Below are 14924 nucleotides of genomic sequence, written 5' to 3' on the forward strand. Positions count from 1 at the left end.
AATTAAACTAAATACTCTAAATATATTGTATTTTATATAATATACCATGTTTTAGCTATGTTAAATTTCAAGTTTTGTGGAGGAAAATAATCAAGTACATATACTCAAGTATTTCACTTAAATACAATCCTGGGGTATTTGTACCCACTACATTTCACTATATGTGGTAAATGCTTTACTAGTATTTATACTTTTTATTCAACAAAAAGTATCTGTCATCTACAGTGACTCATCGATTATTTCATTATTATATATAGAAAAGTTTGGAATCTAAAGTTTATTCAACTTTGGAACCAAAATAGTTGTTGAGCGTGGGAACAGTGATTGGTTGATGTGTCCGATGAAGGTCCAGCAGTGAAACGTCACGATTAAATATGTCACTTAAATATGCAAGTAAGACGATGTGCAGCATTGTTTTCAATAACAATTAGAAAATACGTTCTAATTAATGTGAAAATATATGTGATTTCACCTCAGATGGTTTAATTTAAACAAATACTCTGGATCCAAAGAGGAAAAACTGTCCAGTATTTCAGGAAATATTTCAACTTTTTTCTAGTGTTTATATATATTTTTTAAACTTATATTTATGCTTAAGCACTAACATAATACAGCAAATTCCTTGTATGTGTAAACCTACTTGGCAATAAAACCTAACTATGAGCTAGTTTCACCTCAATCAATTACAACATTAAACTCATGCTTTCACACCAACATTAATACAGTAATATCAAATGTATAATAATAAAATATCAGTCATAGTCAAATTTTCCAATTATTATCTGTGTTCTGATAATTCTTTCGTCATGTTTACTTAGAATTTTGAATGTGGGACTAACTTCCTCCACTGAGTGTTGCTCGTCACTGAGTTTTTTTTTCACCGATTCTTGTGTAAACAGACAAAGGAAGCAAACTTCTCTTTGTGAGATAAAAAAAGGAAAAGGTCTCGAGATAATTGACCTGAAAACATTCTAAGTCACTGCGTAAGCATAAAGTACATTTTCCTGTATGAGAAGGTCTGTCAAGTTTTTTTTAGCCCTCTCTTGTGCTTTCTAATGTTGTGGACATATTCAGATAGAATCTTTGAAGTTATTTCCTGTTGAAAAAAAAATACAATCATTTCCTGAGAGAATCACAAACCCACATGCGACAAGTGCAGAGGAAGAGGAAGACGGAGCGAGCACAGTCGTAAAGGTTAGAGGTTAGACAGAGCTGGAGTCGGGTCACGTTGAAGGAGCGGAAAATCAGAGCTCAGGCTACCAGAGACGTGTGAAAGATCGAGAAGCGAATATCCAATGAGAGGGCTCGTACCTAAGCTCCCAGTCTGTGGCACAGTGACAACAAACAGGCTTGACCTGCAGTGAAGGAGGTTAAGACGAGAGAGAGAGAGAGAGAGAGAGAGAGAGAGGAAGAGTTGGCACTTGGGAGCAGAAAAAGCAGATCTGGAGTGGAGGTGTGATGGAGAACCTGCCCGTCTACCACGGACCCATCGGCAAGGAGGAGGGCGAGAGGCGCCTGGCCCAGGACGGCCGGAACGGGTGCTACCTGGTGCGCAACAGTGACTCTGTGGCGGACGTCTTCTGCTTGTGTGTGCTGTGAGTACAAAACCCAATATTTCTGCTTTGTCCTGCTTCTATTTAAGCAATTACTGGAACCTCAATAGTCACACCAACTCATTTTCTACTGTCATAGAGATTATTGATCTTCTCGCATTTAAAAGAAAATAAAAGCACAGAGGGAAAAACAAACCAAGTGAGTGTTAACTGAAACTAAAGGAAAGTGTGCCGGGCCTATTTTTGAGTCCCACAGGCGGAATACTGGTGACAGTAGGGGTTTACTCTTAAAAACTAAAAACTAAACTTAAAAATGAACTCAGGGTCAAAGGTGTGTGTGTGTCTGTGTGTGTGCAGGTGCCGGGGATACGTCTACACATACAGACTCCATAAGGACGACGCAGGCTCCTGGGCTGCAGAAGTGAGACACTCTTATCTTGTTTCTTGCCTTTAAAGCAGCTGTGACTCCTCTCACACCCTGCAACCTTTCAGAAGCAGCAGAACAGCTGCACATCCGCCTCACTCTGCTCGCTCTTTATTAGTTCCAGAGGTTGTTCTGGTGCCAGCTTAATTCAGCAAGCTGTGAATTTGAAGCAAACATGTTCTTTCCCTTGAGTGACAGCACTGAGAAATGGCTGAATTTCCTTTCCCCCCCCCCTTCTTCAGCAATAACCTCCTCCCCCATGCTGCAGAACCCCAACTCAAATTTAAGACACCACAGCATCAGCATATACTCCCAGAGATGGGAGAACGTAGAAGTGCATTTGACAGCATTTCTGATGGGATGTGTAATTGAGCGCTGAGGGCTGGCAAACACCCAGAGACGTGAACGTATGGAGACATCTGAAGGCGGCGTCTCTCTTTCTGACAACTAAGATACATGCTGTTGTAACTACATTTTACCCCGCGCTCATTCTTACTGACAACATCGAGCCAGCAGATAGAGGGGAGGAAGACTTACACGGATTTCACTACAAGCTCAATAACGCTTTACATTATTCATGTGCAATATCAGTCACTTTAATGAAATATTCCCGGGAACAGAGGTAACACTTGTGGCCGGAGACGGAAACATCCAAAGTGCTTGTGTGGGAAGTGATCTCGGCTGATTAAATCATCCTTTAAACGCATTCAAACACGATTCTCACAATTTCTTATACAACGTGATTGATGGGACACAATGAAAACACAAAAGGTCCTTACTCGACAAAATTATACAACTTCAGAGAGGTTTCAAACTTTACAGTTTAGAAATATTAAATAAGTTGATGGGTGCTGTCAATTAGAAATAATAATAAAACTCCCACAGAGAGGAAGGAAACTGTCACATAAGGAACCGCAAACCTCTTTGCTGCAGCCTAAGATGAATTCTAAAGAATGTTTTTGTTTTTGCTTAAAGCCGCAGATCATTTCTAAAAATGATCTTTGTGATATTAAAGATGGCGAGATGATGGGGTATGGGCGTCTTAGGTGTCACACAGAAATCCTAAAATAAAGGCTTTTTGTTGACTAACAATAAATATATACATATTTTAAAAAACACAAGCCCAGGGGAGTGAATGCTTTCAGAGGCAACTGCATCCTGAATATTTCCAAATTTAGCTTCTAAACCCCTCGAGTATATTCTCCATCTGGGTCTACAGTCGTTTCTACAGCAATTATACATGCGGCTTTCTTTTGCATCATATTATTTATTGATATGTGTCCTGTTAAGGTCTTGAATACAAGCTCAGTGTGAACGACTAAATAATAGCAATGATTCTCAGCCCATCCCCCTGCACAGTGTTTCTGTCTCTGCACATTTCATGTCTCCTATAAGTTGAATAGAGCTCATTTCATGTCCCGTCCACTTCATTTACCCCTGTGGGGTTTGATGTTGAGGTGGAGACGCTGAATTCTCTTCAGCCTTTTTTCCCCTTTCTTTTCTTTTTTTTAAAAAAAATTCTTCTTCTTGTGTTTCAGACCACTCCTGGTGTGCAGAAACGATATTTCCGGCAAATCAGGAACTTGATAGCAGCTTTCCAGGAGCCTGAGCAAGGAATCGCCATGCCCCTGCTCTACCCCGTCACTGCTCAGAGACGGGCTGAGGCGCCTGGTAATGGCCTGTCGCCGACAAGCAGCGGCCAAAATGTTTGCCTCCAGCAGCAGCAGCAGCAGCAGCAGCAGCCGCCGCCACCAAAGCAACATGCTGCTAAGGGACAGAAAAAAAGGAACCACAAGACCGAAGTGCAGCAAAGCTGTTCTAAACCATGACTTCATTGTAAACACAATACTGTCCTGGCATGAAGCCCACTGTTACATTCTATTCACTGTCTCTTAAAGTAAAGGTAATTTTTTCTAATGAAGCTGCTTAATTTTAATCATTTATTCGCCTGCAGTGACTCAGATCTCAGTATCCCTCATAGCTTTCAGGGATGTGATGTAAAATATTCAGCTGCTCAAACATTAATATCCATTACTGCGTGCGCCAGCTGACAACAAATATTGTGCTCTGTTTTCTTAATGCAATTCAGTTGTGTGAATGGCAAAGAAAATAAATGATATTGGTTGAAATAAACTCTTTTAAATGGGGTCACGCACACACACACACACACACACACACACACACACACGAACACACACCCACACGCCCGAGCCTCCGTCTGACATATAATGTGGAACAAAAATTAAATTTGACATATTGAAGTGCTGATTTCCATGAGGAGAGTGCTGACTCCTAGAGGGGGGGGGGGGGGGGGTCTGTCATTCATTTGATCGACATTACTGGCTCCTCGTGAAAAAAGTGAGTGAGAGAGACAGAGAGAGCAGCAGGAAGAAAAAAAGAGAGAGAGAGCGAGAAAGCATCCATTCAGCCCAGACCATTCTTCAGTGCAGCGGTCTCCTAGCAACCGGACCCTCCATCTTTTCAGCACCGAGATGAGGTTGGACAGTATCTAGTGGAGCATATGGTTTAAGAAGGGAAGGCACATCGCAGCTGATCGGCAAAGCGCTGCCGAGGAAAACGTATATCACCTGCTCGCAGTCAGAACATATGCAGCGTGCCGCTCTGTCATCCGCAGCCCAGGAGGAGACACACACACAAACAATTAATGGTGGGCAGATGGCGGAGTGACGGTGGGAGGGGGAGGCGAGCGGGGGGATAGGCAGACGGACAGGGAGGAGGATTAGTGGTAGCGAGATTTAAAAAAAAGTAAAAACAAACTTCTTTACTTTCTTCTTTAACTTTTTTTGGTGGGGAGCCTTGGAAGTGGTTCACATGTAGTCTGATTGGCATTTCCTAATGAGAGGAGACAAGCTGCAGAGAACGGCACAGCCAACTCCAGGTCCTGCCCCTTCTGCACTCACCACCCACTCACTGAGCCTCAGCTGTCACATTTCTTTTTCCCTTCCTCTGTGCTTCTTTTTCCTCCCTCCTCCTCTTCTTCTTCTTCTTCTTCTTCTTCTTCTTCTTCTTCTTCTTCTTCTTCTTCTTCTTCTTCTTCTTCCTTCTCTCAGACGCAGCTTTCACATGCATATCTCATTTTGAGCCATAATGATGGGGGATAATGACGGCACAGATTTGAAAAGTTACAAACTCCTAGAAACAAGAACAAAGAGTGCACAACAAATGTGTGGAGGGAAGGCGCAGAGACAGAAAGAGAAGACGTGTGTGAAAAAGAGAAAGAGAGAGGGAGCGAGAGCAGTCAGAGGAGAGAAATAATAAGCAACCAAAGGCTATGAAATCCAAGGGAACGATCTGGTAATTCACACATAATAACTTTAATCAGCATTGTAACCCAATAAAGTCAGATTTTTCAGCGAGAATATTTACTATAGCCATTTATAATTCTTTGCAAAAAAATGTAACTGTTTTCCTATTGATTAACAATACTGACACTTACTTATGAACAACAGAATTTCCAGTTGAGCACTTTTTTTCAGTGTGAAAGCACTGGCTATGTACATTCTTGATTTTAGTATACACACTCATACAAACTACTGTTGGATCACACCAGAGGTGGAAACCCCGTCAGGTTTCATTCTCTAAAGGGGAGTGTCAGAGTCGACAAGGCCTCTCTTACACAATATGTAAACGACAGTATTTCCGAGGTAAACCATGGAGGAACTCAAATGGCAACCGGAGAGCTCTTGGTTGGAGTCATGAAGAGGATTATTCACTGGCAATCCTACAAAGTCTTCATCTCTACAGTTCAGTGAGTTTGAACAGTTCGGACGCGATGAACAGTGTTGAAACAGCGAATGACAGTCAAGTCCGTCAGCGAGTCGGTCAGTCCCAGGCCAGTTGGGATACAAAAAGCAAAGCCACAGCCAAACCACACTGCTTGTGCCACTGTTAGAAATCGGAGAAACTGGACAATAATAATAAAATACCATCATTTTGTCACAATTAAAGGCATTTGGAAATCACTTTTTCCCTAATCTCTCTTCCTCTTCTTCTTTGTCGTCGTCTTCTCTCTTTTTTTTGATACAGAATAGAAACAGTAGAACAAATCAGAGTAGAGTAGAAACGGGCAGTCTTTGGTGGGGCGGGGGGCTGCTCCTGTGTCTCTGTTACCTGCCCCCCACCTCGCTTAGTGTCATAAAGTGGATGTTGGAGGGGCAGTCGGACAGCTCCGGCTGTTGCTCTATAGGCAGGGAGTAGTAGCCGTCGTAGCCCTGAACGCGTCCGCTGGACAGCAGCTGCTGCTTCTCCGCCTCGCTCCACGCCCGGCTCCCCGCGTCCCCTAAATCCACCCGCTTCCTCTCCTTCTCCCAGGCCCCCTCCACGGCCCTCTTCCTCGCCTCCTCCCTCACCCGCGCCCTCTCCTCCTCCTCGCTCCCACCGTAGCGCACACACAGGCACAGCGCCCCCTGCTGGAGAGTGATATCGGCGAAGCGTCGAGTCCTGCCATTCACCGTGGCGCTCATTTGAGACACGCTCACGTTCACGCCGTTGTCTAGGACGCGACCCCCGACGCCCAAGCCCGGGGCGAGGTCTTCTTCGATCGGCCGTGTCTGGAGGAAGTGGTGGGTGTCGCAGCCGTGCACAGTGAAGCTCAGACCGCTCAGGTGCACGGCACCGTTTAAAATGGCTGCCACTCGGCGGCTGTCCTCACTGGCTACGCCGATGACCTCAGCGCTGACCCGGCCATGGGAGACGGCAAATCGGATGCTGGGGCCGAGAAGCGAGGGTCTGGAACCGAAGGGAGGAGGACGTGTCGGTCTGTGGCAGGTGGAGCCCACAGGCTCAGAGACCAGAGGTAACCTGTCCAGAGAAATGAAGCTCCGCAGCTGCCTCCGCATCTCACACTGGATCCCCAACACCACCTGACAACGACAAATACACACATACAGACATGTTACAGGTTTTATATGGACACAGAAAAGTAAAGTAACAGTCCCAAGTATGATAGATACAGTTTTTACCATTAGATCAACTAGATTGAGTTTACATACATTTACCATTTTGTGATATTTTTTAGCCTCCACCAGAAACATTTCTATCCGACAGTTTTAAGTTTAAAGTAATAGTATTCAATTTGAAATGATATAAAATGGATAAAAGCAGCCAATCTTCACAATTAAGAAGCTGGATGCAAACACTTAATCTTAATTAATAATCAGAAATGTAATTTCTTTACCTATTTAGTTATTTGTTAAATGACGAATCAATTTACAGCTAAAAGTGATATAAAAAAACAGTCTCATATTGAATGTATTGATTTCCGTCACACATAAGAATGAACCAAAGACACATTTACATCAGCGTCTCAAAGCTCAAGAGAAAGACGGCTGTCCCACATGAATACTTCAAAATTAGAGAAATGAGTTTAAGTATTCTTGAAAGAAACAGTTAGATGAATACATTCTGTAAAATATATAATTGAGTGAATTTGTGAGATAACTTAAAAAACATGAAATCTCCACTCATTCCTGAGAAATAGTATTTTGTCACTTATATTAATATTACTTTTTTATTTTAATTATTAAATTTTTTCTCTCAAAATGTTTTCTCTTTTTAAGTTTGTATTGATTATTTATTTTATGATACTTGGATTCCAGATCACATTTTATTTCATAAAGTCACACCTACACCTACTCAGTCACACCTACACCTACTCAGTCACACCTACACCTACACAAAAGTGTATATGAATAATAATTGTATATATTTATAGTATACGTGTAAACCCACATTTTGAAATTTAGTCATCAAAATTTTAATGTATTTAATTTTTCAACTGAAAGAGAAAAGAGAAGAATACAGGCACTAAAAGATGGTTCTAACATATATGTGTGGCTTAAACCAAGGGAAAACTAACCAATCTAAAGGACACAACTTGAAACGTGTCTTTCTTGTTGCTGCAGTTGATTTAGTGATAAATAAAAGTCACCTTGCTGGTGTCCCAGTCCTGGGTCTTAGTCTGGGTCTTCATCAGTTCATACGTTTGTTCCATCCTGCCCACCTCAGGCTTTGGGAACCCTGGGACAACGTTATGAAGCTGGAAACCAAAGAGCTGCAGCCAGCTTCCAATGTCTGGACGCACACACACACACATACAAAGAGAAAATTGTACGGAGGGGAAATGTTAGAATATTGTGTCCATACTGTGAAGCAAACAGAAAATCACAAGGCCAGAGAAACAACACCTAGTACAGGAAATCAAACAATATTTGAGAAAAATATGCAGCAGAGACAGGTCGGCTGGCGTTTCCCTCACAAACAGGTTCCTCCTGTAATAAACAATCATGGTGCAGGGAAATGTGACGGGCCAAATGAATGTTCCATTAACCAGAAGGACACAAGCCCCCGCCAACATCCTATATTCATCCTCTGACTCCTCTTTCCCTCGCTTTGCCTGAGTTTCTATTTTGTCTCTCGGGGAAATGGAATGTTCTTGACAGACAGAGGGAACAAAACATAACAAGCCTGTGTTAGAAAACAAGATGATCACAGACATGGCTGTCCTTTGTGTTGCCGGTGCTTTCTGTGTGTCACATCTTTTCTCTCTGCTACATAGCTTACCTGTGGTTAGCTGTGGGCCGTGTTCACTCACTCTTTATGGCAGATGTTCCTTGTGGGGGTGTGTTTGTGTGGGAGTAGGTGCAGCTGAGTGAAATACCTGCCTGTATCTGACTGAGAGCTGTAGTGCAGCAACTACTGTGTGTCAGTTTGAGACCCTGGTGTTAACCAAAATGCTTCCAGAGATCCAATCACTCAGACCACATTGTGGGACACATGTGGCCACACTCTTCACTGAGTGAACGCAAATGCGTCAGGGCCGCCCGCTCAGCTGACGTCATCTGACCCACAACAGTTTCACAGTTTTAAACAGTTTTTACGATGAATCATATCTTATCGCTTCAGTGCGCATATGTTGATTTATTTGTAGCCCCCACTGCAATGTCAACACTGACCAAAACACAGTGACTGACTTTCCTTAAATTGGCTTTCTTCATAGCAGAGCTGCACGAGATCCATTCAGCCCTTCCTGACCCCTCTCTCTCTCTCCTTCTTGTTCGCTTGTGCCCACACACAGGGTCATTCTACACCTTTGTAAACTCAGACTTGGTAAAAACAACATCACTTGGTCTTTGCAAACACAAAAGACTGTGATTATTTGTAAGAGCAGGGGAAGTGCGATCTGATCATAAGTGGTCAAAGGATTTTCAATACCAGGTGTGAACAGACATATTTGATGGTGGTACAGTGACCAATTATGATTGGATATCTCAGGACAGATGTTAATACCAGGACTCGGTGTTGGGATGGACAGTGAATGAGTGTCTGCGTGTGTGTGTGAAGCTCACCTGTAGTAAACTTTGTCACCTCCTCCACCCTCCCGACTGGACAGTTATTTTTGAAGGCGTACAAGTTAAACGGCTTCGGCTCCCTGCTCAGCTCGGCCCACAGTTCATGATTCGGTGAAGTCCATCGACCAGCCAGCGTGTCGTAATCCCGCCTGCCCAAATGAACCAGTCGTGTGAGAGGATCGTACAAGCCTCCGTGGAAACCTATGACAAGCTGGAAGTCAGGGTTGGTGTCCTGATAGACCTCTCCATAGGGAGTGTAGAGGATCTCTTTGACCAGTCGCCCCTTGCTCGAGAAGACTGCCCTCGGACTCCCCACGCTGTCGCAGGCGACGTAGTACTCCTCGCCGCTGCTCAGCTCCATGGCAATAAGATGGCCCTGGAGGTCGTAGTACAGCGACGTGATCAGATTGCTGCTGTGGTTATACAAGTGGCTGACCCTGGTGGGGTGTGACAGGTCAGCATAAAAGAACTGCAGCTGCTCGCCCTTGCTGCTCTTGGTGGCCACACGCCGACCCAGCCCGTCATAGCGGTACCACACGGTGTGCTCAGTCATTCGGTTGAAGACGTGGGTCAGCAGGCCGTTGGAGTTGTAGTCGAAGAGGTCATTCGCTCGCTGGCGGAGGAAGCCATCGTCGTCTACGCTGTACTGCAACTCGCCGAGGTGTGTGATGCGGTCTCTCTGGTCGTAGCGCAGTGGGGTCAGTCTGGAATTAGACCAAACACATATGAAATGCAATTGTCTAACATTAATATATAAACACACTAACAGGCTTCCAATAATAATGCTAATGGTTACCATTTTAAGAGTTTAACCATTCACAGATTAAGTTTTGTTAGCACGATACTATTTGCTTCTTAGCAATGAACACAAAGTACTATTAAGTCTCATTGGAGTTGATATAGGTATTTCATCTGATGATGGCGCTGGATTAACAATTCACGAATAAATACTACAAAAGTCAACCCTGAGAAATTTTGGACCTGCTGTTTTTTTTACACACTCGGAAATCACTGAAGTTATTAGGGCTCTTTGGCTTAGGACCATGAATGTCTGTAAAAAGTTAACAGCAATTTATTCAACAGCTAATGAGCTACTGGACCAAAGAGATGGCTCGACTGACCGACTGACTTCTAAAAATAGGATAATAATATGATAATGACTTACCTAGCACTGGTCCCATGGCTGAGCAGGTTGATGTTCCCGTTGAGGTCGTAGCTGTAGCGCCACTGAGGCCGCTCGTTGACTGAAGCGCTCTGCAGCTGGCTGTCTGCGTCGTACTCGTACGTGTAGCGGGTGACGTTGCTGTCCACGCCCACCCTAATGTCACAGGTGGTGGTGCGCCCCGCGGCGTCGTACTGGATGGTCATCCAGTAGGCGATGGATTTAAGTATCTCATACTGGACCTCTACCACTTGGCCGTAGGAGTTAAATACCTTGGTGTGCTTCATCAGATGAGTGGTGATCACCTTTATGACCAAAGACGACACGGGTTAGACCCAAACATACACCTAAAATCAGACTGAGGTGCTCCATGCAGCATTATATCTGGATGTTTTTAGAAAAGTATTGCAGTATTTTGAGGTATTTTATGCAGTGTTTTGTGGCCATGGGGTGCACCAAACGCAACGATGGCACTTAATAAAGTTGGTGAATGTGTTAGCTAGCAGTTAACTATCAAACAGACTCATTCAGTATCATTCATATTTTATTATATTATAACATCTGAGGGAAACGTTTGACTCTTCTGCTAAATGATAATGTTTGTTACAGAACAAATAGAGTACAGTGTGTTCATCAGACCGCAGTAGATTGAGTGCTTGTTGTGGTCGGAAACAAGATTGCTGAGATCAGTGAGAACAACATGAAAGACACAAAGATTAAATACCAGACGGCTGGAAGCATAACAATTCAGGCGGTTCAATATTTTAAGAATGAGTACTTGGCCTACCTGGTTGAGGTCATAGAAAATGACGCTAAACTTTCCAAACTGCTCGACCCGTCCTGATACGTCGACGTAGCGGTACAGATCTATCGGCAGCGGGGTCTCGTTGATGACTGCCTGCATGCTTGTCACTCTGAAGTTGTTGTAGCTGTAGTCAAACCTGGCGTTCACCAAACCCTCCTCGCTGAAGCGGAAGATCTGCCGACTCGTCAAGGGACCTACGCAGAGCAATCAGAGACCGAGAAATCCAGCGATATTTGAGATTGGATTACACACATTAGCTTGTGGACTGCACATGTAATGCACATGCACACACAGCACTCACAGTTGGCACTTGGCGTTACCCATACAAGCCTGCCTAATTAATTCAAATCAAGGACTAATTCAACATCATTAACACAGACACACGCAGGGCGATCCATTCAATCTTAACGATCCCCACACCTCTATGGCATTTCCAATGGTGACCTTTAATATGGAGAGATAATGAAATCTAAAGACAATAGCCATGATGGGCCAATGTGCTTCTTAATGTCAGAACATCAACATTAACAACACCATTCATCACCTCTGCTGCTCGCTACTACAGCTCATGGTCCATTTGGAAAAAGGCCTGCTAATGAAACACCATTACGGTGCTATTTGGGATGACTCTGACTGCAGTTAAAATGACTAAGTGTTGAGCTTTGGAAATTGTAGATAGCTGGATCAGCGTTACATTTTCTATTTTTATTTTCCGTGGAATGTTGATTCTAAAACCTGCGCTAATGGTAAAATGGCAAAAGCAATGAGAGTGAGGTGGAGACTGTCCTGCAGCCCTGGGGAACTCGCAGTCTGGTTGTCTCGCTTCTCTGCCTGTCACCCGCCCAAGCTGTCATATTTCCTTCTCCTTTTCTGGTCCTTATCTCCCTCGCTTACCTCTCTATATCACTGACTCTCTACTGTTCTTGGTCCCTTACTTTTTTCCCTTGCCTCATCTCAAGAGACAATTACCGCTATCTCTTCTCTCTTCAAGGCTCAGGTTGTTCTGATGAAATAAGATCAGTTAAAGGAAGGTGAGAATCTATTCACAGGGAGGGCAATGCGATGCACACACACACACACACACACACACACACACACACACACACACACACACACACACACACACACACACACACACACACACACACATCCGTGCCTCACAGATAAGGGCCACCTGATGACGGTGAGCCAATCACAAAGCCACATGCGGTGAACCAGCAGCAGAGAAGTAAGTAGAAGGAATTGGTGAAATGTTTTAATAATGTTGGCTACAGGGGCCAATTGAGGATCATTCTCTTACTGGGTTATAATATAATTTATAAACCACAATCTTTTTGATTTATTTTCTGTATCAAAAGTGAAACAACTGTCATTGGAGTTTATATTTGATTTCCTGTCTGACACAGACATGTAGGAGTGCAAAGCAGAGAAATGTTCACATGCAGGCATGCAACACAAATGTAGCATATCCACACTGTGCCAACCATAGAAGCAAAAATGCATATTCAGTTGCCAGTTTACTTTGATCAGGCAGAGAGAACGTAGCTCGGAGGCGCGGGTGGTCTCGTATTCACTGCTGTGGTAGACCACAGTCTCACTTGAACATACACTACCTGATTTACATTTCTAACTGTGGCTGTGTCCGCCTCTGCGTGAGATGAAGTCACACTAAGGCTGACTCAAAGTCAGACTCCAGAGTTTGATACTGCACAAAAAATCCGGCTCAAGATATATGATTGTGCAGTCGTGTCACAGCACAGATGCTTTGAGTTGTGCCCATAAGACGATCTCACGCTCAGATAGATGCTTTTAAATTATCCATTTACAGATGACTCATTGCACATTGTAAATAATTTAAACGTGTGGCTTTTGGTCCCTTGAGTGTTTGTGGCGTGAGTGCATGTGTGTGTACCTGTCTGTCTGTATCGTATGGAGCTAATGAAGCCGTTGTGGGTGAGATGAATGGTCTTGACAGTGCCAGAGGCCTCATCATAAGTGAAGGTCACCAGGGTGGAGTCATAAACCACCTCAGAGAGCCGCGCTGCTGGTGTATACCTTAAAAAACAAAGTAAAATGAAAACAGAACAGTTTCATGAATAGATTATAAATTAGTCGTGTCAAAAGTTTCTACTAAAAGGATAAAATGCACAGAATAACACATTTGAACTGCAGTATCAGTAAACATGCTATACCTCATGAATAATACAAAGACACCGTGGGCTGTTAAGAAACAAGTTGCATCACCTTTCAAACATTTCATCAAAATCAGAGCGGCAGCCGTGGCAGTTATGGCCTTTCTTGAAAATGGGCCGTTTATTATCGTGTCCCCGTCAAGCCAATGAGTGTTAAAAAATGTTAAATGCCAGAACGCCGCCAGAATCCGTCCTCCAGCTTTCATCAAAAATCAGATCGGCAGCGTCTGACATAGTGTGATGATAAAAAATTTGACCTTTAATCCGTGTCCCCCATTAGTCCAATCAGTGCAATTTGTAAGGACAGCTGGGTGTGCCTGGCACGTTCTGGTGTCGGCTACACTCGGGCTAACAGGGCTTTTACGGTTTGTGAGATTAGCCTTTCATTTGAGCACCTTCATTAAGCCCATCAGTGTTATGTTTTGATATGCATGACGATTGTGCCAAGATGCGTAATAGCTCCAAGCTTCACCGGAATCAAACCAGTGGCGTCTGCAATGTCACCTCTTTCCACACTGCATTGGCTCCCGACCTTTACTGATAAAACTGACAGCCATTAATGTTTCAGTGATGTGTGTCATACCTGTAGATGACACTACGCCCCGTTCCCAGGTACTGGATTCTCATCAGTCGCCCATCGAGGGTGTAGTCCTGCATGAAGGAGGCCTGGCTGTCGGGAGGCATGTAAATATTCCTGTAGTAACCGACGGACAGGAGGGACTGCAGGATGTGTTTCACCATGCTGGGCATCGTCACGGCGACCAGACGGTCCGTTTGGTCGTATTCAAAGACGTAGCGCCGCTGGCTATGCAGGAGCAGCATAATGGACTGAAAGAAGACAGACAGATGCACAGTGGAGTTATAACAACTGCAGTTTGAGAAGCTTCTCCTTCCTCTGTCTGGTGTATTTCTGTATTTCAATGTCGTTCTGTGAAAAGCTTTTCATCACCGAAACAGGTCAGAACAAGCAACCTTGGTTTCAGCTTGAGGTCTTCACAGCTTTTCAGACAAGCTTTGAAAATATGAGTTTGCAGCACTGTGGCTGCTGGAACAGTCTGAAGTGATGTTAAACACTTTTGTGCAAAAATACTGTTCTGTTATAATGAATTCATTTTTTCATAATACATGCAGGTATAATTCATTTCCGGATGGTTCTGTAATATAAGCTCATTTAAAGTTTTGCCTTTTATCACAACCTCGTACTAAGTATATTTCAGGCTTAATATCAGTTCATTAAATATTTCAATTAATTCAAGTACGGAAATTATAATCTCTGGTAGCTTCCGACTTTGTCACACACTTAAATGAGCATACTGCTCTTGGTGGGTTTTAGATCATTAACAAAAAATCACAGGCACTGTAAAAAAAAAATTCTAAGCATTTTATTGAAAGCAAAATGAGGGCTTGCTGGAATTGCA

The 14924-nt window shown here is 43.5% G+C and overlaps 2 protein-coding genes across 2 annotated transcripts in view; one reads left to right on the forward strand and one right to left on the reverse strand.

Annotated features, from left to right (window-relative positions):
• Positions 1 to 981: 981 nt before the first annotated feature.
• Positions 982 to 3894, forward strand: sh2d1ab (SH2 domain containing 1A duplicate b). The gene is made up of 3 exons (XM_035161920.2): positions 982 to 1595; positions 1911 to 1974; positions 3516 to 3894. Exons 1-3 carry the CDS (start codon positions 1459 to 1461, stop codon positions 3804 to 3806), a joined length of 492 nt encoding a protein of 163 aa, XP_035017811.1. The 5' UTR covers positions 982 to 1458; the 3' UTR covers positions 3807 to 3894.
• A 1399-nt stretch (positions 3895 to 5293) lies between these two features.
• The window catches only part of tenm1 (teneurin transmembrane protein 1), a 180259-nt gene continuing 170628 nt past the window's right edge, over positions 5294 to 14924 (reverse strand). Inside the window, exons 32-38 of the mRNA XM_035162292.2 lie at positions 14090 to 14334; positions 13227 to 13369; positions 11297 to 11508; positions 10513 to 10814; positions 9345 to 10051; positions 7928 to 8070; positions 5294 to 6860 (exon numbers count right to left, since the gene is read on the reverse strand). Of these exons, the coding sequence (XP_035018183.2) occupies positions 6105 to 6860; positions 7928 to 8070; positions 9345 to 10051; positions 10513 to 10814; positions 11297 to 11508; positions 13227 to 13369; positions 14090 to 14334 (2508 nt within the window). The 3' untranslated portion in view covers positions 5294 to 6104. The remainder of the gene's footprint in view (positions 6861 to 7927; positions 8071 to 9344; positions 10052 to 10512; positions 10815 to 11296; positions 11509 to 13226; positions 13370 to 14089; positions 14335 to 14924) is intronic.

This window comes from Hippoglossus stenolepis, chromosome 7 (genome assembly GCF_022539355.2).
Source record: "Hippoglossus stenolepis isolate QCI-W04-F060 chromosome 7, HSTE1.2, whole genome shotgun sequence".
Classification (NCBI taxonomy): domain Eukaryota; kingdom Metazoa; phylum Chordata; class Actinopteri; order Pleuronectiformes; family Pleuronectidae; genus Hippoglossus; species Hippoglossus stenolepis.